General features: G+C 45.3%; 1 protein-coding gene across 1 annotated transcript in view; it reads left to right on the top strand.

The window, feature by feature from the left end:
- Positions 1-17,622, top strand: part of LOC144824202 (dynein axonemal heavy chain 11-like) — a 3,356,387-nt gene that overhangs the window by 2,966,843 nt on the left and 371,922 nt on the right. Inside the window, exons 84-87 of the mRNA XM_078683354.1 lie at positions 7,211-7,338; positions 11,627-11,854; positions 14,170-14,361; positions 14,642-14,761. Coding sequence (XP_078539480.1) covers positions 7,211-7,338; positions 11,627-11,854; positions 14,170-14,361; positions 14,642-14,761 — 668 coding nt within the window. The remainder of the gene's footprint in view (positions 1-7,210; positions 7,339-11,626; positions 11,855-14,169; positions 14,362-14,641; positions 14,762-17,622) is intronic.

Raw genomic sequence — 17,622 nt, forward strand, 5'->3', positions numbered from 1 at the left:
ATTACAGTCCTGCTGCGTGCTGCCGCATTGTGGCTGTCTGTGCAATGCTTCATAACATTGCAACCAAGCGCCGGATACCTGTTGAGATCTCAGGCAGTGAATCAGAAGGGGACGACCGGCCACCAGCACATGCGCACCATGCACGCGGGGAGAACCCAGCTGAAGGCCACAGACGTCGCAACCACATCACAGAGAACAATTTCTAGCCCACCCTCTTCCCCCACCCCACATATCACAATTGCATGCAAAATGTAATGATTACACAAGGCTAATGTGTGCTGCAAAATAAATATATTTGTTTCATTCACAAAAAAAAGGTAATCAGTACAACTATTTACAACTAACAGTATTCCTTCATACTGTAGTGTGAAAGTACATGGCAGGCTTATAGTCAGCCTGTGCCAGTGTTTTTCTGACAGAGTCAATTGCGCCTCCTGCGCGTTATGCCCAAGCGCCTCTGAGGCTCATCCTCTTCCGGGGCACCTGTACCTGGCGTTGCCCTGGTGCTGCGCCTAAGTGGCGGGACTAGTATGGCAGATTGGCTGCTGACGCTGGAAGCCCCCTCACTGCCATCGTCACCCCCTACAGTGGCAGGTAGAGCAGGAGGGTGTAGTGCCGTTACCGCCGTGGTTAGGTGCTCCAGGACCCTGGTGATGTCCTCACAGCACTGTACTAGTTGGTGCTGCTGTGTGAGTGACCGCCGCGACAACTGTGAGGTGGCATTTGCAGCCACATAATTAGACCTGCTGTAGGAGGCCAGCCGGCTCATGAGCTGGTGGTGGTGCCGGCTTGCTGCACTGCGCTGCTTGATCATCGCAGCAGTGTTTGCCTCCATGGCTGCAGTCATGCGGCCCATGGCCGCCGTCATGCGGTCCATGCGGTCTCCCACTCCGGCCACATTGCGCCCAATTTTGTGCAGCTGGAGCTGAATGGCACCTTGCTGCTGTGACTGGCGCTGATGGATCCTCAGCATGCGTCTTTCTACGCTCAAACAGGCATGGCGCTGTCCATTGCCCCTCCTGCTGATTGGAGCTGTGGTGTGATGGCGAGAACTCCCACGCCTGCTCTGCTGGCCTGTCACAGTGGCTGGCCGCTGTGTTGGCGCTGTCGCAGGCCCAGATGTCGTAGCACCAGCTGCAGGTGGTGTCACAGCAGGCGTTGCTGGTGCGGCAGGGACTGGAGGCACATTAGTGGGGTGCCTGGCTCTGGCTGCGGGTGGAACGGCAGATGCAGAGGCCACAACGGTGGGGGGCCTGGCTTTGGCTGCGGGTGGGACGGCAGATGCAGAGGCCACAACGGTGGGGGGCCTGGCTTTGGCTGCGGGTGGGACGGCAGATGCAGAGGCCACAACGGTGGGGGGCCTGGCTTTGGCTGCGGGTGGGACGGCAGATGCAGAGGCCACAACGGTGGGGGGCCTGGCTTTGGCTGCGGCTGGAACGGCAGATGCAGGGGCCACAACGGTGGGGGGCCTGGCCTTGGCTGCGGGTGGAACGGCAGATGCAGGGGCCACAACGGTGGGGGGCCTGGCCTTGGCTGCGGGTGGAACGGCAGATGCAGGGGCCACAACGGTGGGGGGCCTGGCTGCTGGTGTTGTTGCAGCGGCAGGGGCTGGTGCCTGGGTTTCCGGTTGAAAATCCTCCTCCTGGGCCTCCTCATCTATCTGCAGCCTCTCACTGTCACTGCTTTCTGCGCCACCTGTGAGGGTAAGTGGATACTCATTAGTTGCATGTGACTGTCAGACGTGCTGATGTTACATGCATGCTGGGTGACATTCCCTGGATGGCTGTGGATTTGCGTACTTTGGAACCTGTCTGGCTGCATTGTGGTACTACTACATTGTGGACATACTACATCTCCCACAATGCTTCAGGGCATTTCCTGATGCGCAACAAAGGCATGACTAAGGGCCATTATGTGAGCCTATTTGGTCAGGGAAGGTCATAGGGGACAGGGTCGCAGTCGCATGCCACTTACCTTGGGTGTCTTGGCTGGGGCGGGAGGAGTCCAGAAGTGTGATGCCAACGCACGCCTCCCTCTCAAGGGTGTTCTCCACCTGGTCCTCCAAGGGTGTGTTGGGAGGGACTGTAGGTCCGCCACCTCCAGTGCCCGATGCCTCTCCAAGGCGCTCCGCCACCCTCTCCTTGGCACGACCTCGGAGGTCATACCATCGCTTCTTGAGCTCCTCCAATGACCTATCGGCCACACCCACGGAGTTCACACTGGAGGCTATTCCCAGCCAGATCCTCCTTTTGTCTTGCTCTGGGACCTTCCTGGAGTTGATCCCAAAGAGTCTGTCGTGGTTGGCCACCACCCCTTCTATCAGATTCTCGAGCTCCTGCTCTGAGAACTTCAGCTTCCTCTTACACCCTGCGCTGTTGCTGGGGCCAGGAACAGGTTCCTCAGACATGGCAGCAGTTTGGTAGTAATTTCGCTATCACAAGATTAGCTGCTGCTTTCCGACTTGCTCCCTCGAGGTTTGCCTCACTGTGGTGTTTGGGGGTGGGAACTGCCTGCTTCCTGGTTGTGATGTCATCACTGTGCTCGAAAAGCGACTTCCCGTTTTCCCGATCGCGCAAGATTGCGACTCGCATTCCCGATCGCACGAGATTGCGACTCGCATTCCCGATCGCACGAGATTGCGACTCGCATTCCCGACGCAGGTAGCCGGAAATAGCGATTATTCTGCGATTATAGTTAGTCGCTAACGGATTTAGCGCCCGCGTGCGAGTCGCTTTTTTTTCCCCGTAATGTACATGAATTCTGATTTGCGAGTTCTCAATAGCGATTCGCATTTTATCGCTATTTGAGACTCGCAAATGCCGTTTTTCATGAATCAGGCTGATAGAGACTTAAGCGGTTTTGAAGTCTAGTAAGGGGTGACTATTGATTATGATCTGTCTGCCTTCGTAGTCAATTTGTATAGTGAAGATATTGGTGAGTCACTTTTTAACTGTAGTTGAATCAGGTTGGACCAAATGTCTACTCACACATTTGACAAGTTTTGCTTCTTAGGAAAAGAAACCAATTTAATTTAAGGCAAAGAAAGAGAATGCAATTTTGGATAATTGTGGAGTAACAGGATTCTTTGTCTGTTTAAAGGATTGTTACTATTTGGAAAGAGGTCTGTAATCTCTGTCATTGATGTAGAGATTTGAGAAATATTGTGTATGGTGTCTGCCTTTGATTGCTCTTTATTTGGAGTAATCACTGAGACAACGCTGATGGTTGATGTTCCTGTAAGAGTTGCTTTTAGACTGGTAAACTCAGTAGCGTGCGGATTTAGCATGACACTCAGCTCTTCAAAATTTATGGAATGGAGAGCCGTTAATACCTTTGTCTCCTGTTGTAGTATATGTTGGGATATGTTATTGTTTACTTTAGTGACATTCTTTATTGACATGCAATTTATGTCAATTTGTGGATCAAATGTTATACTTTGGGAACTTTTTTGGGTGATTCTGCGATTTGCTCTTCTTCTTTTGCATCTTTTTTTTTTTTTAGAACTTTCAGCCACTCTCGTGGAGCTGTAGATGTACCTAATGGACCAACATATGCTTCAACCTGATTTTCTTAAGCCCCGGAGCCTTCATGTTTATTAAAAATTGGAAAGCAGGTAGGAGAGCAGGGTAGAGAGTCTGAAGTCAGTAACAGCTCCTGGGCTTTAGGTACTTCTGAAAATAATTTTTGTATGGAGTAAACAGTTCCCTTCTCTTATTTATTTTTTCCATTTGATTTTATTTTCCTTGTTTGAGTTTCCCATGACCTTTTTGGGGATTTCACTCCGACTCAATGTTTGCACCAAGTAGTGAGATGTCAAGTTGTTCCTTTGTTTTAATGCATTTCTTTGTCATCAAGGGTGAACCGTTTTGGCTTATTGGAGGTTTTAGAATTGCCGTTTGAAATTCAAGGTTGTGGACATAGTGGTTGCTTTCTCTGTGAGTGCTAAGATAGATTTGATATTCTTTGTGGGGCCTGCATGGCTTCAGAAAGGTGTATATAGTCTCCAGGGTATATAGTCTCCAGGGTATATAGTCTCCAGGGTAATGAAAAGAGATAATTAGAGGAAAGTCAGGCAAGCGTAAGAGCAGTTTCTTGTCACCCTGGCTGGACAAAATGGCAAAATGGCAAAAATATGTGTTATAAAACATATTTTTGCCATTTTGTCACCCCCCTCAGTGTTGACACCCAGGGTGGCCCGCACCCACCAAACCCCTCCTTCCTACACCACTGCGTAAGAGATACTCTACTGACTCAAGCCATTGCACAGCATGCTGTTAAAGAGATCCAAATTCTCTTCTGTAGATTTATTCCTATTCATGCACATTAACTTGCTGATATCTAAATCAGGCAATGTGAAATCCAGAGAGGGTGCGAGTTATGATTTGAACCTGTGACTTTAGGATGACCAGCTAGGTTGACTACAGGACTTGGACAACTCACTCACAAATCTGTAGAAGCTTTTAATGGAGGGGCATTCTAGTTCAACATTTTGTAAGTCGGAATTTGTTATATTATTACCTTTTAGTGTTTTATTTTCAATTCCCAGGTCAACAAGTGATAGTTTCTAGCACTCTAGGCGTTTTTCACTATTGTAATGCCATCTCTCCCATAGACTTAAACTGGGTTACATTATTACACTTATTATGTGATAACTTCAGTTTGAGAACAGATGGAGAAATACTTCTTCCACTCATTTGAATTGAAATTTAAAATACTCTTTAGTCGTAAAGTCAAATAATGTTATGTTACTACTCTGAAAATGACACTTTTTAGAAAGTTGGCATTTTTCTGCATAAACCAATTGTGCCTTTCTAGCAGGGCCCAGGGTCACATGATTGTGAATGGGTTTGCTGAGGTGTGTTGTGTGTTCCTTCCTGACATTGTGACAAATGAGGCCTGGGTGTAAAAGGAGTGGGTCGTCCTTAGAGGATGGCTAGGAGGAGTTATGTCCTGCCCTGATTACACTTCAAATGACCTTGCCTGCAGCGCACACAAAGGAACCTAACACAAGTACTGCCCTTGCCTTTGTCACCCTACATGGTTTGAAGCCAAACCAAGGGGAAGGGGAAGACCTGACCAACACTGGTTTGGGAGTAGGCCAGTGATTTTCTCCCACACCAAGACTGGTGCTAGGTATAAATGTGGCACCTTCATACCCTCTCATCATAACACTTTTAGTCCTGTGGAAGATTCAGAAGAAGGACTGCTCTGCTGTCTGATGAAGGAAGTCTGGACCTGCTTGTCTCGAACCCAGTATCCTCAGAAGTGACTCCAAAGGTCATTTGTCTGACCTCCTGAGCTACAGGGACACAACAAGCTTACAGGGGCCTTCCCGGCAACTGCCCAGCTGGCAATACCAATTGGACCTGCCTGAGCCCTGCTGCTGACTTCTGCCTGGAGTGAGTCCTGATCCCCAAAGGGTGCCCCCCAGGTCCTGGACCCTTGGCTGGCACCAGAATGTACTCTTACTGCTGCAATACTGCAAGAAAGGTAAAAACCCAGAAGTTTGGGGCTCTTTGTGACAGTGAGTGGGCTCCTTGCATCAGCACCAGTCAATTCGTCTCCCACCAACGTGAAGTTCCGTCAGCGATGTGCTCTTCAAGCAGAACAGTGACAACCCACATCAAATACCAATACAAAGCTCCAGCAACTACCACTCCGTGTGCTCACATCGACCTCTTCATGCCCACGCCAACTCGAAGCTCCTGCTGGGCTCTTCGCATGGACTTGGACTTTGAGAAGGTAAAACCTCCATGGGAACAAACATGGCCCCGGTATCCGACCCAAACTCCATCGTGGTTGGCCTAAACTTGGGACATTGAGCTGGTCCAGTGTGACCAGATAACTGCTAGTGTCGCTTTGTGCTTTTTGGCACGATTTTCACCTAGATCTTTAAAAGTTGATAACTCCGGTTCTCCGTATTGGATTTTTGTCGTTTGGGTGTCATTGTGTTTATTAAATTTTACTTTTTCTAAATTGGTATGCCATTTTTTTGTGTTTACATTTAATAACTATTTGAGAACTGCATAAATACTTTACAGATTGCCTGTAAGTTAAGCCTGACTGCTTTTGAGCCAAGTTACCAAAGGATTAAGCACATGTTAATTTTCTGACTCATGTGGTTTACCATAACAAGGATTGTGTTTATTTTTTAGATGGGACTTCCACCACCATCAATTAATAACCCAATGTCTTACTCCACCACAGAAGGGTATTAAAGTATGTTGGGGCTCTTCATTTCACAGTGTATAGTATAGCCTATAAATGCAAGAAAACAAAGATGCGAGTGTTCTCTGGTATTATGCCTACACTAATTTACTGCTCTATCCATCCTCATTTGTCTTGCGGTTTTAAAAATGTGGTAAAGTCTTGCATTGTTTAGCTTGATTTAATCTGTTTCCTTGGGTTAGGTAAGCCTTGCAGACATTGTGCCCCCCACCTGTAATGAAGTTATGTTCCAAAATCACTAGGTTCTCCAGCCTATTTTTCTTTGCAGAGCACCACATGAACCAACGGTGGGCCATTGGTGCTAAATATGTTTCTCTGAAGAAAAAAAAGTTACGGATACATCAAATATGTGATATCATATAATATAATAAGGCCCAACACGTACTTGGTGCTTGAAGTTCGCAATCACAAGAAGAGCAGTGCCGCTGCCGAGTAAGGGCTGCCAGAAATCTTTGTTATGTCTTTCCAGCATTTTATCTCTTTTGGTTCTCCAGGGGATGATAAGAGAGTCCCTGGCGCGAGACTCTTTACAGCAGTGCAGATAAGTATTGTTATCTCCAAGCGCTTAGAACTTGGCCACTCATGCAAAAAATGGGTTTGAAAAGCACCACCTAAATACAACGAAGCTGAAATCAGTAAACATGGAATGAGGAAGAAAGCGAAACTAAATCAATGCCAAATCCAAATATGGCTTCATGTTTATTTTCCCCCTCAACTTTCCTTGAAACGATATTTCTATATGTCTTACCAAAGTCCTGTCCTTCTTTTAAAGCACATTCTCTCTTAGCAGTCAGCCAGTTCAAGGAGTGTTTTCTTGCCTTTGTGTACTTTAGAGAACAAAAACATGCATGTCTCATTTCTTCAAAGGTTATTGTGGCTCTGTGTTCTGCTTTCAGATAAATGTAGATGTACCTCTGTGAGGTGCATGTGTTTCATTTGAGCGTTGGTGTCTGATGTTGGAGTCATTGCCTCTTGCATTTAGGAAACAAGCTTGGATTTACCATTGATTCGGGAAAACTGCACAATATATCGCTGGGTCAAGGACAGGAAGTCATCGCAGAAATAGCAATGGAGAAGGCATCAAAAGAAGGCCACTGGGTTATACTTCAAGTAAGCTCTTTCTCTTCATTTCATCTGTGCTGCTTTGCAGGCTGAAAAAAAAACATAACATTGCACCTCCATAAAATGCATTTGTGGAGCAGTGCTGTGTGATGAAAGCGTAAACTGAGTGTGTATGTATTGTGCTTTGTCAGACCTGACCTGTGAAAACTGAAGGCACTTGTGAGCTGCTGTCAAGACACACCCCCTATTCGACTATGCATTCTGTGTCGCTGTGTTGTCACAGCGTCGGGCAGGACCTTTCTCATGCTGCTTTCTTCTCACTGGCTTCAGACTCCAACATTGAGCGCCACCCAGGGCTTTAAGTGGGATGAAAAAACTGGCGGGTCTCTCAAAGGGGCGTGGCTAATGTAATTAAGGGTGTGGCTTAAAAACACGTAAGCTAAAAATCTGTGCCCAGCATAGTGTGCCGCCCGACTTGTATTTTGCTGTCTCTGTCATTGCATCTAGATATTTCATACAGCATCTACGATCATACCTACAAGTCAGAACTATTGGCTTTGTCAACGGTTGTTAGTTGCATAAGATAAATAAGCAGCAACTATGGCTTGTATATAATATTTACATTTTTTTACACTTAATGCCCTGGTGATACCTCGGCAATGTTGCTGCTCTTTAGTTTCAAAAAGAGAAGGGAAATCCAGAGAGAAAATTACTCTCTTTAAAGGATTTCCCTTCCCCTACAACGCTCACTTGCCATGACGTCATACCATAACTTCTCCACTAGTGAGAAGTGAGCAGTATGAGCGCGCACATCAATGTGCCTGCTGTCACTGGAGTCCAGAAAAAAACGGACCGCCGGTGCCAGGGCACAAAATAGAGCCCGATAGAGCCCCGTTTCGAGGCCCCCTTTAAAAAACTGCCAGTGCTCAGAGCCGTGGAGATCCGGCCCACTTAAAGCCCTGGCACCACCACATCTCTCAGAAGGAAGTAAGGGAACTCACTGTCCAACCCTTGTAAAAAGGCACATTGACAGTCACACTGTACTTTATTTAATCACATGCTTAACTTTTAACGGTTTTAATCTATGATATTGTATGATCCTTTTGTAATATGCTTTGCACTGGTTTTAATTAACTATGCATAATAAACTTTACCCTTACATCTCCCAGATCACTATAACATGAGTGGAGTGGTGGATGTGGGGGTCCCAGTGCAACAGTAGCCCTCTAAAACTGGCCTGCTTTTGTATTTGGCCTCCCAGCACCCTACTTGTTTGCAATGCAAGAGGGCAACAGGGTGCGTTTTGTGTGGTGAGGAAGGAGCCATAGCAATACCAGCTATTCAGTATTGTTTTTGGAATGGTGCTTTGGGTAGCACCCATAAAAGATGAAAAGATATGGTTTGGTGGCAGGAGGTGTGAGAGGGAAGGTTGGGAAATCTACACACAGTTTGTGTATTGTATGGGCCCTGTTACTTCGGTCAACTCAGTGCCATCACTGATAGTCTGTGGAAGCAGTTATGGTGGTAAAAAGATAATGTGGACAACATACAATTGTAGATTCGTATATAATGGTCAATGGATGATGTCATCGTTGATGTTGAGGAAAACTGGTCTTTCCGCCTTTGGTCTAATGGAAAGCATGGTTGCACTTACTATGCAATAGATAAACACCCTCGCAGTTGCCTCAGGGGCTGGCATGCTCAACAGCAAGGGCAAATAGTTTCAAAGGATGTGGTATCTGTGTGGTACTTTTGAACAAGTTTCAAGGCAGTGTGGCCAAGCTCACTGTGATCTTGCTCAAGCTTGAATTAACTGAGCGTTGGCAATGGGATTCTGCCCTGGTACTTCCCTGCAGGATCTTCTTAAATGAAACACATCAACGGACCAAACAAATTGTGTGGCTTGTTAGTTTTACATTCTTGGTTAATTTGGGCTGTGCATGTTCACTCCAGGTTGCCTTGGTGGAAAATGCCATATCGGTGGGAAGGGTTTTAGTATAAAGGGAACAATTGCGCTCTGCAGGATGGACGGTTGTCAAGTGGACATAGGACTAGGTAATATGGTGCTAACAGGAAAGGGGTGACCCTACAAACCCCTTAACTAGTGTTTGGAACACCAAACCCATATGGTTAAAGCCAAAGACCTGTGCACACATAATTCAAAAAACAGTGTCTGTTCATATTCAATACAATTGGACAAAAAAAGTTCGCCACAAGTTATTCTTGTTTCATTTAATTCTTATTTGCATAAAGACCAGCCAGCCGACACGTGTTTCGTCAAAGCACAGTCAACTTTGACTCTTCAGGGCCGCGTCGTAATAGAGGCAATCAGTAATCCCCTTGCCGGTGATAATTCCAACCCGGTCGATGTCTGGGATAACAGGAAATGGACCATATACAAATTCATTTTCAGGTTTCTTCACTGATACAAATACTGATATAGGCTTAATCCGAGTTACAAAGGACGATAGGATGAGTGTATCCGATCATTAAAAAATTCCAACGTGGAAAGTACTTCACTTAATCGAGAGCTGAGGAAGAGTAAATACTTGCCGATATGGGGTCAAAGAGAACGGATAAGTCCTTTAAGGTGATGATCGTATTAAAGAGAAATGGTCATGTGACCTCGAAGATACCGGAATACGGTCTAAGTGCGAAATGAAGAGGAGACCCCAAGTCTCTGCGGTGTTATCAAAGTTTGCCCGGAAGCTGGAATAGTCGGATTAAGCCTATATCAGTATTTGTGCTTTGACGAAACACGTGTCGGCTGGCTGGTCTTTATTAGGGGTGGACGGACATTTCCGTTCCGCCCACGGAATGAGCGGAAATTTGCACTTTCCGCCTTCCGCAAAGAAGGCGGAAAAACAGGGCAAATTTCCGCCTATTCACGGGAGCCTGCACATGCGCAGTCCTGGCAAGAACTGTGCATGCGCAGGCTACCGCGCATGCGCAGTTTCCAAAGATGAAGCCGCGATGGGGAAGATTGCGGCGCAATAAGGTAAGTTTGATTTAAGTTGTGTATTTAGCCTTTACATTTAATTTAAGAAGGCGGGCGGGCGGGTGGGCGGCCGGGCGGTTCGCGAAACGGAAATATCGCGGAGAGGCACGGAAATTGCTTCAATCTCCGTGCCTCCCCGCGATAGTCCCTTCTGCGACTTCCGCCCACCCCTAGTCTTTATGCACATAAGAATTAAATGAAACAAGAATAACTCATGGCGAACTTCTTTTGTCCAATTGTATTGAATATGAAGAGACACTGTTTTTTTTATTTATGTGTGCACAGGTCTTTGGCTTTATTGGTTGAAAATGCCCTTTGATGTCTACAAAGAGTAAACATTACAGAGACAGGTTCTAATTTTGGTATTTGGATTTTTGATGATTGGAAAAAGTACATCTATGGATAATAAGCAAGGCAAGGTCAACTGGCTACATTAAAACACCAACAAACAATAATATTTACATTTAGGCACTCAGTTCCAAGACACCAGTGTTCTCGAGAAAGGCACTTAAATCCCCTGCTGAAATAAAAGTCACAGCTTCTGCTAAGTAGTATACAAAACATGTTCACTGGTGACGGGGTGACCTTGTTGTAGGGTACAAGGGCAAAGGTACTCCGTGATTTAATTGGATTATGCGCCCGTGAGGTGGGTTGATTGCCATTTCATATGCGAATGGCGACACATTTCTGAAGCAGCCTCTCAAAAAGTGACAGCTCTCCTAAGCCACAGAGGGGTTCCCACATTGTCATCCATGAATAATCTCCCTCCCCCAGTAAACACATCGTACTGTATTGTAATTGCATTTATATAGCACGTACTACCCTAAGCCAACTTAAGGGTGTTCTTAGTTCCCTTGTGATAGTTTGCAAATATATACCAAGAGGGTAGAGAGGCGGTGCTCTGTAGCATGCAGCATGCATCCTATTAATCTGCACAGCTCTAACCAACCTGCTTCACAACGTGCCTCCTCTTAATTAGTCAATATTCCTGCCATCCATCCTCGAGGTGCAGCTGTAAGGCATGTGACAGCGAAACCGACACAGATTTATGTGACGTGGCAAAACAGCTTTCATATTCTGTTTCAAAGTGAAACCTTATTATATCATTTGCGTTTTGGATTTTGAAGGGGACTGGGTTGAGAAAGCTGCAAATAATTCCACAAATTTCAGGCTATTTTTTTCTCCGCCAGAAGCCCCCCTGAACGCTCCAGGTCCACCTTGCAACAAAACGGGTGATCTGATTAGTGTTTGTTTTAAATCTTCATCCTACATATATACATAGACATCGCTTGCTACTTTGCATAAATATGGGTCTCACTGTTCATGTTTCCCTTTCAGAACATCCATCTGGTAGCCAAGTGGCTGGGCACCCTGGAGAAATTGCTGGAGAAGTACAGCGAGGAAAGTCACGCCGACTACCGTGTATTTATGAGTGCAGAACCACCCCCCTCCCTGAAGGAACATATCATTCCACAGGGGATCCTGGAAAACTCCATCAAGATCACCAACGAGCCTCCAACTGGGATGCGCGCTAACCTGCACTCTGCCCTTGATAACTTTGATCAAGTAAGTAGCGCCGTGAAGGCGGCACCTATTGGACTGTCCATTGGGTTAAAAATGGACAGCATTGATTTATAGTAGAACAGGCAGAAAATATATTGGATTATGTCAATTCCTTGAATATTCCTAAAGCAGGCCTTCTGAGCAGGGCCAGACTGGGAACAGAAACCAGCCCTGGCAATTCCGCTCGACCGGGTGAGGGGAGGGGGGTGTTGGGCTGCTAGTGTCAAGAACCACTGCCGGTTTTGTTACTGGGAGCCAATGTTGCAGCATTGCTACAAAACCAGCCCCCAAGGGTCAAAATATGGCCCCCACCCTTTCTGTCCAATGAGAAAAAGCCATGTGCCTGCTACGGCCAGTACGGCCCTGCCTCTGAGTGGTAGTGCCAAACACCCCCCTACCAAAGGGACTAGACATGCCTACATTATGCACGTGTAAGGAATAATAATGCAATCAATAGTTCCGCTTATCACCCTGTCCTTGGTATTGTTCAGCAAACATTAGTATTTATTTATTTTTTGTATTTTTATACAGCGCGAACATTGCCCTTAGAGGCCATAGTGCTTTGCGGGAGACATATGTTGTTACATGGATAGTTACAGAGGATTCAAGAATGACCAAATACTACCAAATATAGTTACATAAGCTCTAGAATAACAAATGGTAACGCATTAAAGAAAAAGGAAACAAATTATACAATAGGTATGTACAGCAGAGAAAAAAATGGTAAGCACCTGATGAAGTGGAGGGAGCGTAGCTCAGTGCCAAGAGTGAGTCCAGGAGGTGAGTGAGCATGTTCTCCATGGGAGGATTAGCTGCAATGGCTTAGCTAAAATATTCTCACGAGGTGAGGGCGTAGAGTTGAGTTTAGAAAGTGAGTGAACATATTCTAAAGGGAGGGGATTGGCCGCAATGACTTAGCTAAAGTATCGTTGATGTAGGAAGGCTTTCAGTTCTGTTTTGAAGGTCGTGAGCGAGGTGGTACTTTGAAGGTTTGGAGGTAGCGAGTTTCGAATTCTGGTTGCGCTACTCAAGAAGTAAAGTTGTTTCATTTTAAAGGTTGGGGATTCTAGCAGCAATGCTTCTGCATTTCCCAGTGGTCTAGAGCCTCCTGAAAGCTTGAGTTTGCCCTTCAGACACTAGGTAGTGGAGGTGTGTAGCGCTTTATGGTTGACGCAGGCAGTCTTGTAAACAGCCCTGGCTTTAATTGGCAATCAACGGAGAGAGGCCAGAGCAGGTGTGATATGGTTATTCCTTTTGGCCCCATGGATGACGTCCACTGTCGAGCGTAGGGTCGGTTTCTAGGGGCTGAGATTGGTTTTGGGCAGACTCACTTCACTCTCAGAGTTAGTGGCTGCCTCCCAAAGGGTGAATGTTCATTGATTTTCGAATCAATGCAGTTATGTTGGCTTAATAGGGGTTGTTACATGTCTATTCCGTGAGACATAAGCATGTTTCGCGTGTGTTTGGTCTTAATAACGTGACAGACTATGACGTATGTGCCGTGATATAAGAATGGCGGGTCCCCTGTGAAATGTGGTGCCAAGCTCATAGCATTCTAACCCGAGTTATTATTATTATTAAAATATAAAAGCAGTGCTTCCCGCCTTCATTAGTTATGCCATGCTGTGTATTTGTGGCCGGCGAAGAAGGAAGATCTGAGTCCAAAGGGATGGGGGGGCGTCGAATGGGTTGGATTGGGCATCGGGTGACTGGAGGGATCTACAACAGATTCTGCAATGGATCTGCAGTGGTGCCTAAGGTGGAGCGATGAGCGCCTTTAGTGAGAGGTGGTGGGTGGAATGAAGTTTCCAGGAGTGGTTGAAAATGCGGTGATGATTGAGAATAAAGTATTCCCTCAGTCTGAATGCATCGCTCCCTTGTGCTTAGGCGGCTTTAGGGATGGATTGATACACTCAGAAAACCTCTTCCTTGTAAGAGAACACAAAACTAAGGAATGTGGAGAACTGAATGCGTTGCTGCTCTTGTACTATAGACAGATAATTGTTATACCTCTTAAATGCATAGATGAAAACATTGCATATTGTAAGCCAGCAGAAAAAATACATGCATTAGAAAGGTAATCGCAGGAGAGAGGGCACAACAGCTAACGAATGCACGAGAGATTCAAAACATAATATAGATAGGAAATGTTGTTATATGTAGGTCAGTTGCATTATATGCTATAATGTGAAAAAATGATGAATCAAAAACACGTTGTGTGCTCGTGGTCAAAACCCTTGCACACTGTTGCTCTGGTATATTTTCTAAAAACTCCGAGGCTTGAGCAATGTCTGCCCCTGCGTTGTGTCTTCCTGTAGAACATCCTGGACCAGTGCACGCGGGAGCAGGAGTTCAAGACCATCCTCTTCTCGCTCTGCTACTTCCACGCCTGTGTGGCTGAGCGCCGCAAGTTCGGCCCCCAAGGATGGAACAAGATCTACCCCTTCAACTTCGGGGACCTCACCATCTCGGTCAGCGTGCTGTACAACTACCTGGAGGCCAACGCGCAGGTACCTTGTGGGGTGCGGTGCGCGCGCTGAGAGTGCGTGGCACGCGCGCGGAACGAGACGTGAACTAAATGCGAACTTATCAAGAGTCGTGAAGTTTGTGATCCAGAGAACGTGCATGTTTGATGCCATCACCACTGCAGAGCTTTGCGGCGGTAACAATGCTGTCAGAAACGGCGCTGAAGCCTTGCGCATGTTTTGTTCTTCTTTAGAAGTTGTGAGTTGTTTTTTTATTATTATGCTAACGTGCCCCGTGTCACCATCCCTTCCGTGTTGTGTTCAGATACCTTGGGAGGACCTGCGGTTCCTGTTCGGCGAGATCATGTACGGCGGTCACATCACCGATGACTGGGACAGGAGACTGTGCCGCACATATCTGGAGGAATACATGCAGCCCAACCAGGTAATGAATGCTCCGCGTCCAAGAGTTTCCAGTGCGAGAGCTCCCCCTGCTGGTCAGTAACGCAGCTGGTCCTTGCACTGCATCAACTTCTTGGTAAACATTACAGAGAATTTTATGGTATTTTTCGAGCGCCTTGTTCATTTATTTACGTGTGTTCTGAGGGTGTTTAATCCTATTCTGAACTTTAACATTTATTATCGTTTTCATGTATCCACATCTCATTTATTTGGACCCAGTACGCATTTTAATCTGTACTACTTTATGGAAATGTCTAAGTAAAGTAAACCTCACAACAAGGGATTAGCTCTGTTTTTAACAACAGCTAAAGAATGATACATATTTCATTTTACATTATGTAACTATAAAATATTAGGAATTCAGGCGGACAGAATCGAAGGCAAAAGTGACAGGGTTTGTCGTCTGCTTTGACAGTTCCTCCCAGGCTCGCAGTGTGAGACATCGCTCTGGGAGGACGAGCATCACCTCATTAGACGTTTACGTAAAGTAAACAAATAACTTAAGGAAAACAAAGTGTCCAAAATGAAGAAATGCATTAAATGCACAGTCAACGCAGCCTGCAGTCTTAGACGGGCTTTGTATGTTCCCACATTCCCTCGAATGACTTGAGAGGAGCTTTTAGTGTTTAATTAGTGTGAGTGCGTCAGAGAGTTGTCAGAACATGATATTGTTTTTTCTTGTAATCTTATAAATGCTGCAGAGTGCAGACATTTTAATTCATGCACGTTTCCTAAAGGAAAACCAATCCTGTCCGCTAATTATCAGCGCCTATCAGTGGTGGTCTGACGGGGGTGACCCTCAACCCCAGGTTCACCAAATCAGAAACGCTACTGCCTTTGGAGTACATCCCAAACTTTAATTGCTTTCTAAAGAATCCCAAGTATATACGAAGAAATTCCAGGAGTACTCCGAGGGAAAAAAAGTACTCTGGCTGAATATACACAAGGTGACATTTTCTACACGATTTATTGTGCAGTAATATGCATTTGAAAGGATATTTTTTTCTCTAAAGGGAAACATTTTTTCTGGTTAAAACCCTTCACTACACATCACAATGAAATGTGGAGAGTTCCCTCACCTTTCACACACTGAGAAGACACCTTTGGTAGCACCGCCATTGTTTGAGTTTTCAGTACAGGAAACTATTTTCAAATTTTGTATTGTTTACGGATATACTTAACTTACCAGTATGTGTGAGTTGACTGTATTTTGTAGAACACAGGGAACCTTAAACTCGATATTGCCACCCCTACTTCTGCATTTAAGAAAGCGGAAACGACACCACCCTGGGAGTTTTTTACACTGATATAAGTCATCTGCGAGATAGAATTACATCGACACATTTACTCTCGTAAAATGCTTTCTGCGCTCAGTCCATTCAGAATCCAGAAGCGATGGACAAGTTTTTCCAGATGACAGCATCCACCTTGAGTGGTCTTGGGGAGCCTTGCTTCAGCCCTGGGAATGATACCTGGGTGTTATCAGAATGACAGCAGTACACAAACAATCATTCATTCACTGAACTTTCAGAACGCAGAAAGGTAATAGTAATTGACGATCGAGGAATATGTATTTCGGGCGAAGCTCGTAAAACTTGAAAAGTAAATACTCTTTAAATGCATTCATATGCAAACAGTAGGCGAAGGGTTTGCTGCAACATGTGCACCAGCCAATGCGCCCACGACCTTTGTTAACCTTAATTAGGGTGAGGAGGAAAACTAAAGAAAGTTAAACAAAATTCATTGGAGCAGCATTCTTGAACTTACATTTTGCTATTGCATTTCAAACCTTGATGTGTATATATATATATATATATATCCCATCATATTGTAAAGCGCTCTGATATCCTTCGGGATCTTGTTTGCGCTATATAAAACTTTATAAATAAAATAAATAAATACAGACATACATATATAATATATGTATGTGTGTGTGTATATATGTATGTATGTATATATATATATATACACATACATACATATATACTACTGTCAGAGGTGCAGAAAAAACCATATATATATATATATATATATATATATATATATATATATATATATATATAATATATATAGGTTTTTTCTGCACCTCTGTCAGTAGTACCTGGGAACGGAAACAGTGTAAATTCGAATAGTGTGTGGATATCTTCATTTCCTCTCTCTAAAGCCTCGTCCATCAGAGGCCCCATTTCTACAGCATCAAGGCGTGTCAGGGCCAATTAAGTCAACCACTGAATGACTGAAAACACTGATAAATCTGTTTGTTGCGAGCTGAACTGTTTATTTGGAGCATTTAACGCCGGCCCTTTTCAGGTGGTCCTTTCACTCCAGGAAACGTACACGTAGCGCCCTAATCAATACAAGCTGGTCACAAAAGGCCACGAGCCCTCCTGCACCGCTGTTTAATGTTTATCAGACCGAGTGGGCTGCGGGCGCAGATGGCGCGGTTCACGGCTGTGCAAGGATTTAATTGGCTGTGTTCCCATGATGGGTTTTACAGTGGAGATGCTCACATCAAATACCAACGAACGTATAGTACGTAGTTTACATAGTCTGGTGACCCTCAAGGCTGAACTGGCACCGTCTCAGCTTCATTTGCAAGCAGAAAAGGACAATGAAATATTGGGCTGTGTGAGCCAGGAGTTTTAAATGCCCGGGCAGCAGCAAGGGAACCAGAGGGAAGATTATATGGACATAAACAAAAACAAATAGAGACGTTCTCCATAGCGAGAGGTAGGGGAGGGTGGGGACAGATTTGTAAAAGTATTTTTTAGAAACTCAAAAATCCTGCAAAAACTCAAAGGGGCCATGTGTTCCTCATGGACAATTGCATATACTCTCAAATCA

This window comes from Lissotriton helveticus, chromosome 3_1 (assembly GCF_964261635.1).
Source record: "Lissotriton helveticus chromosome 3_1, aLisHel1.1, whole genome shotgun sequence".
Taxonomy (NCBI): domain Eukaryota; kingdom Metazoa; phylum Chordata; class Amphibia; order Caudata; family Salamandridae; genus Lissotriton; species Lissotriton helveticus.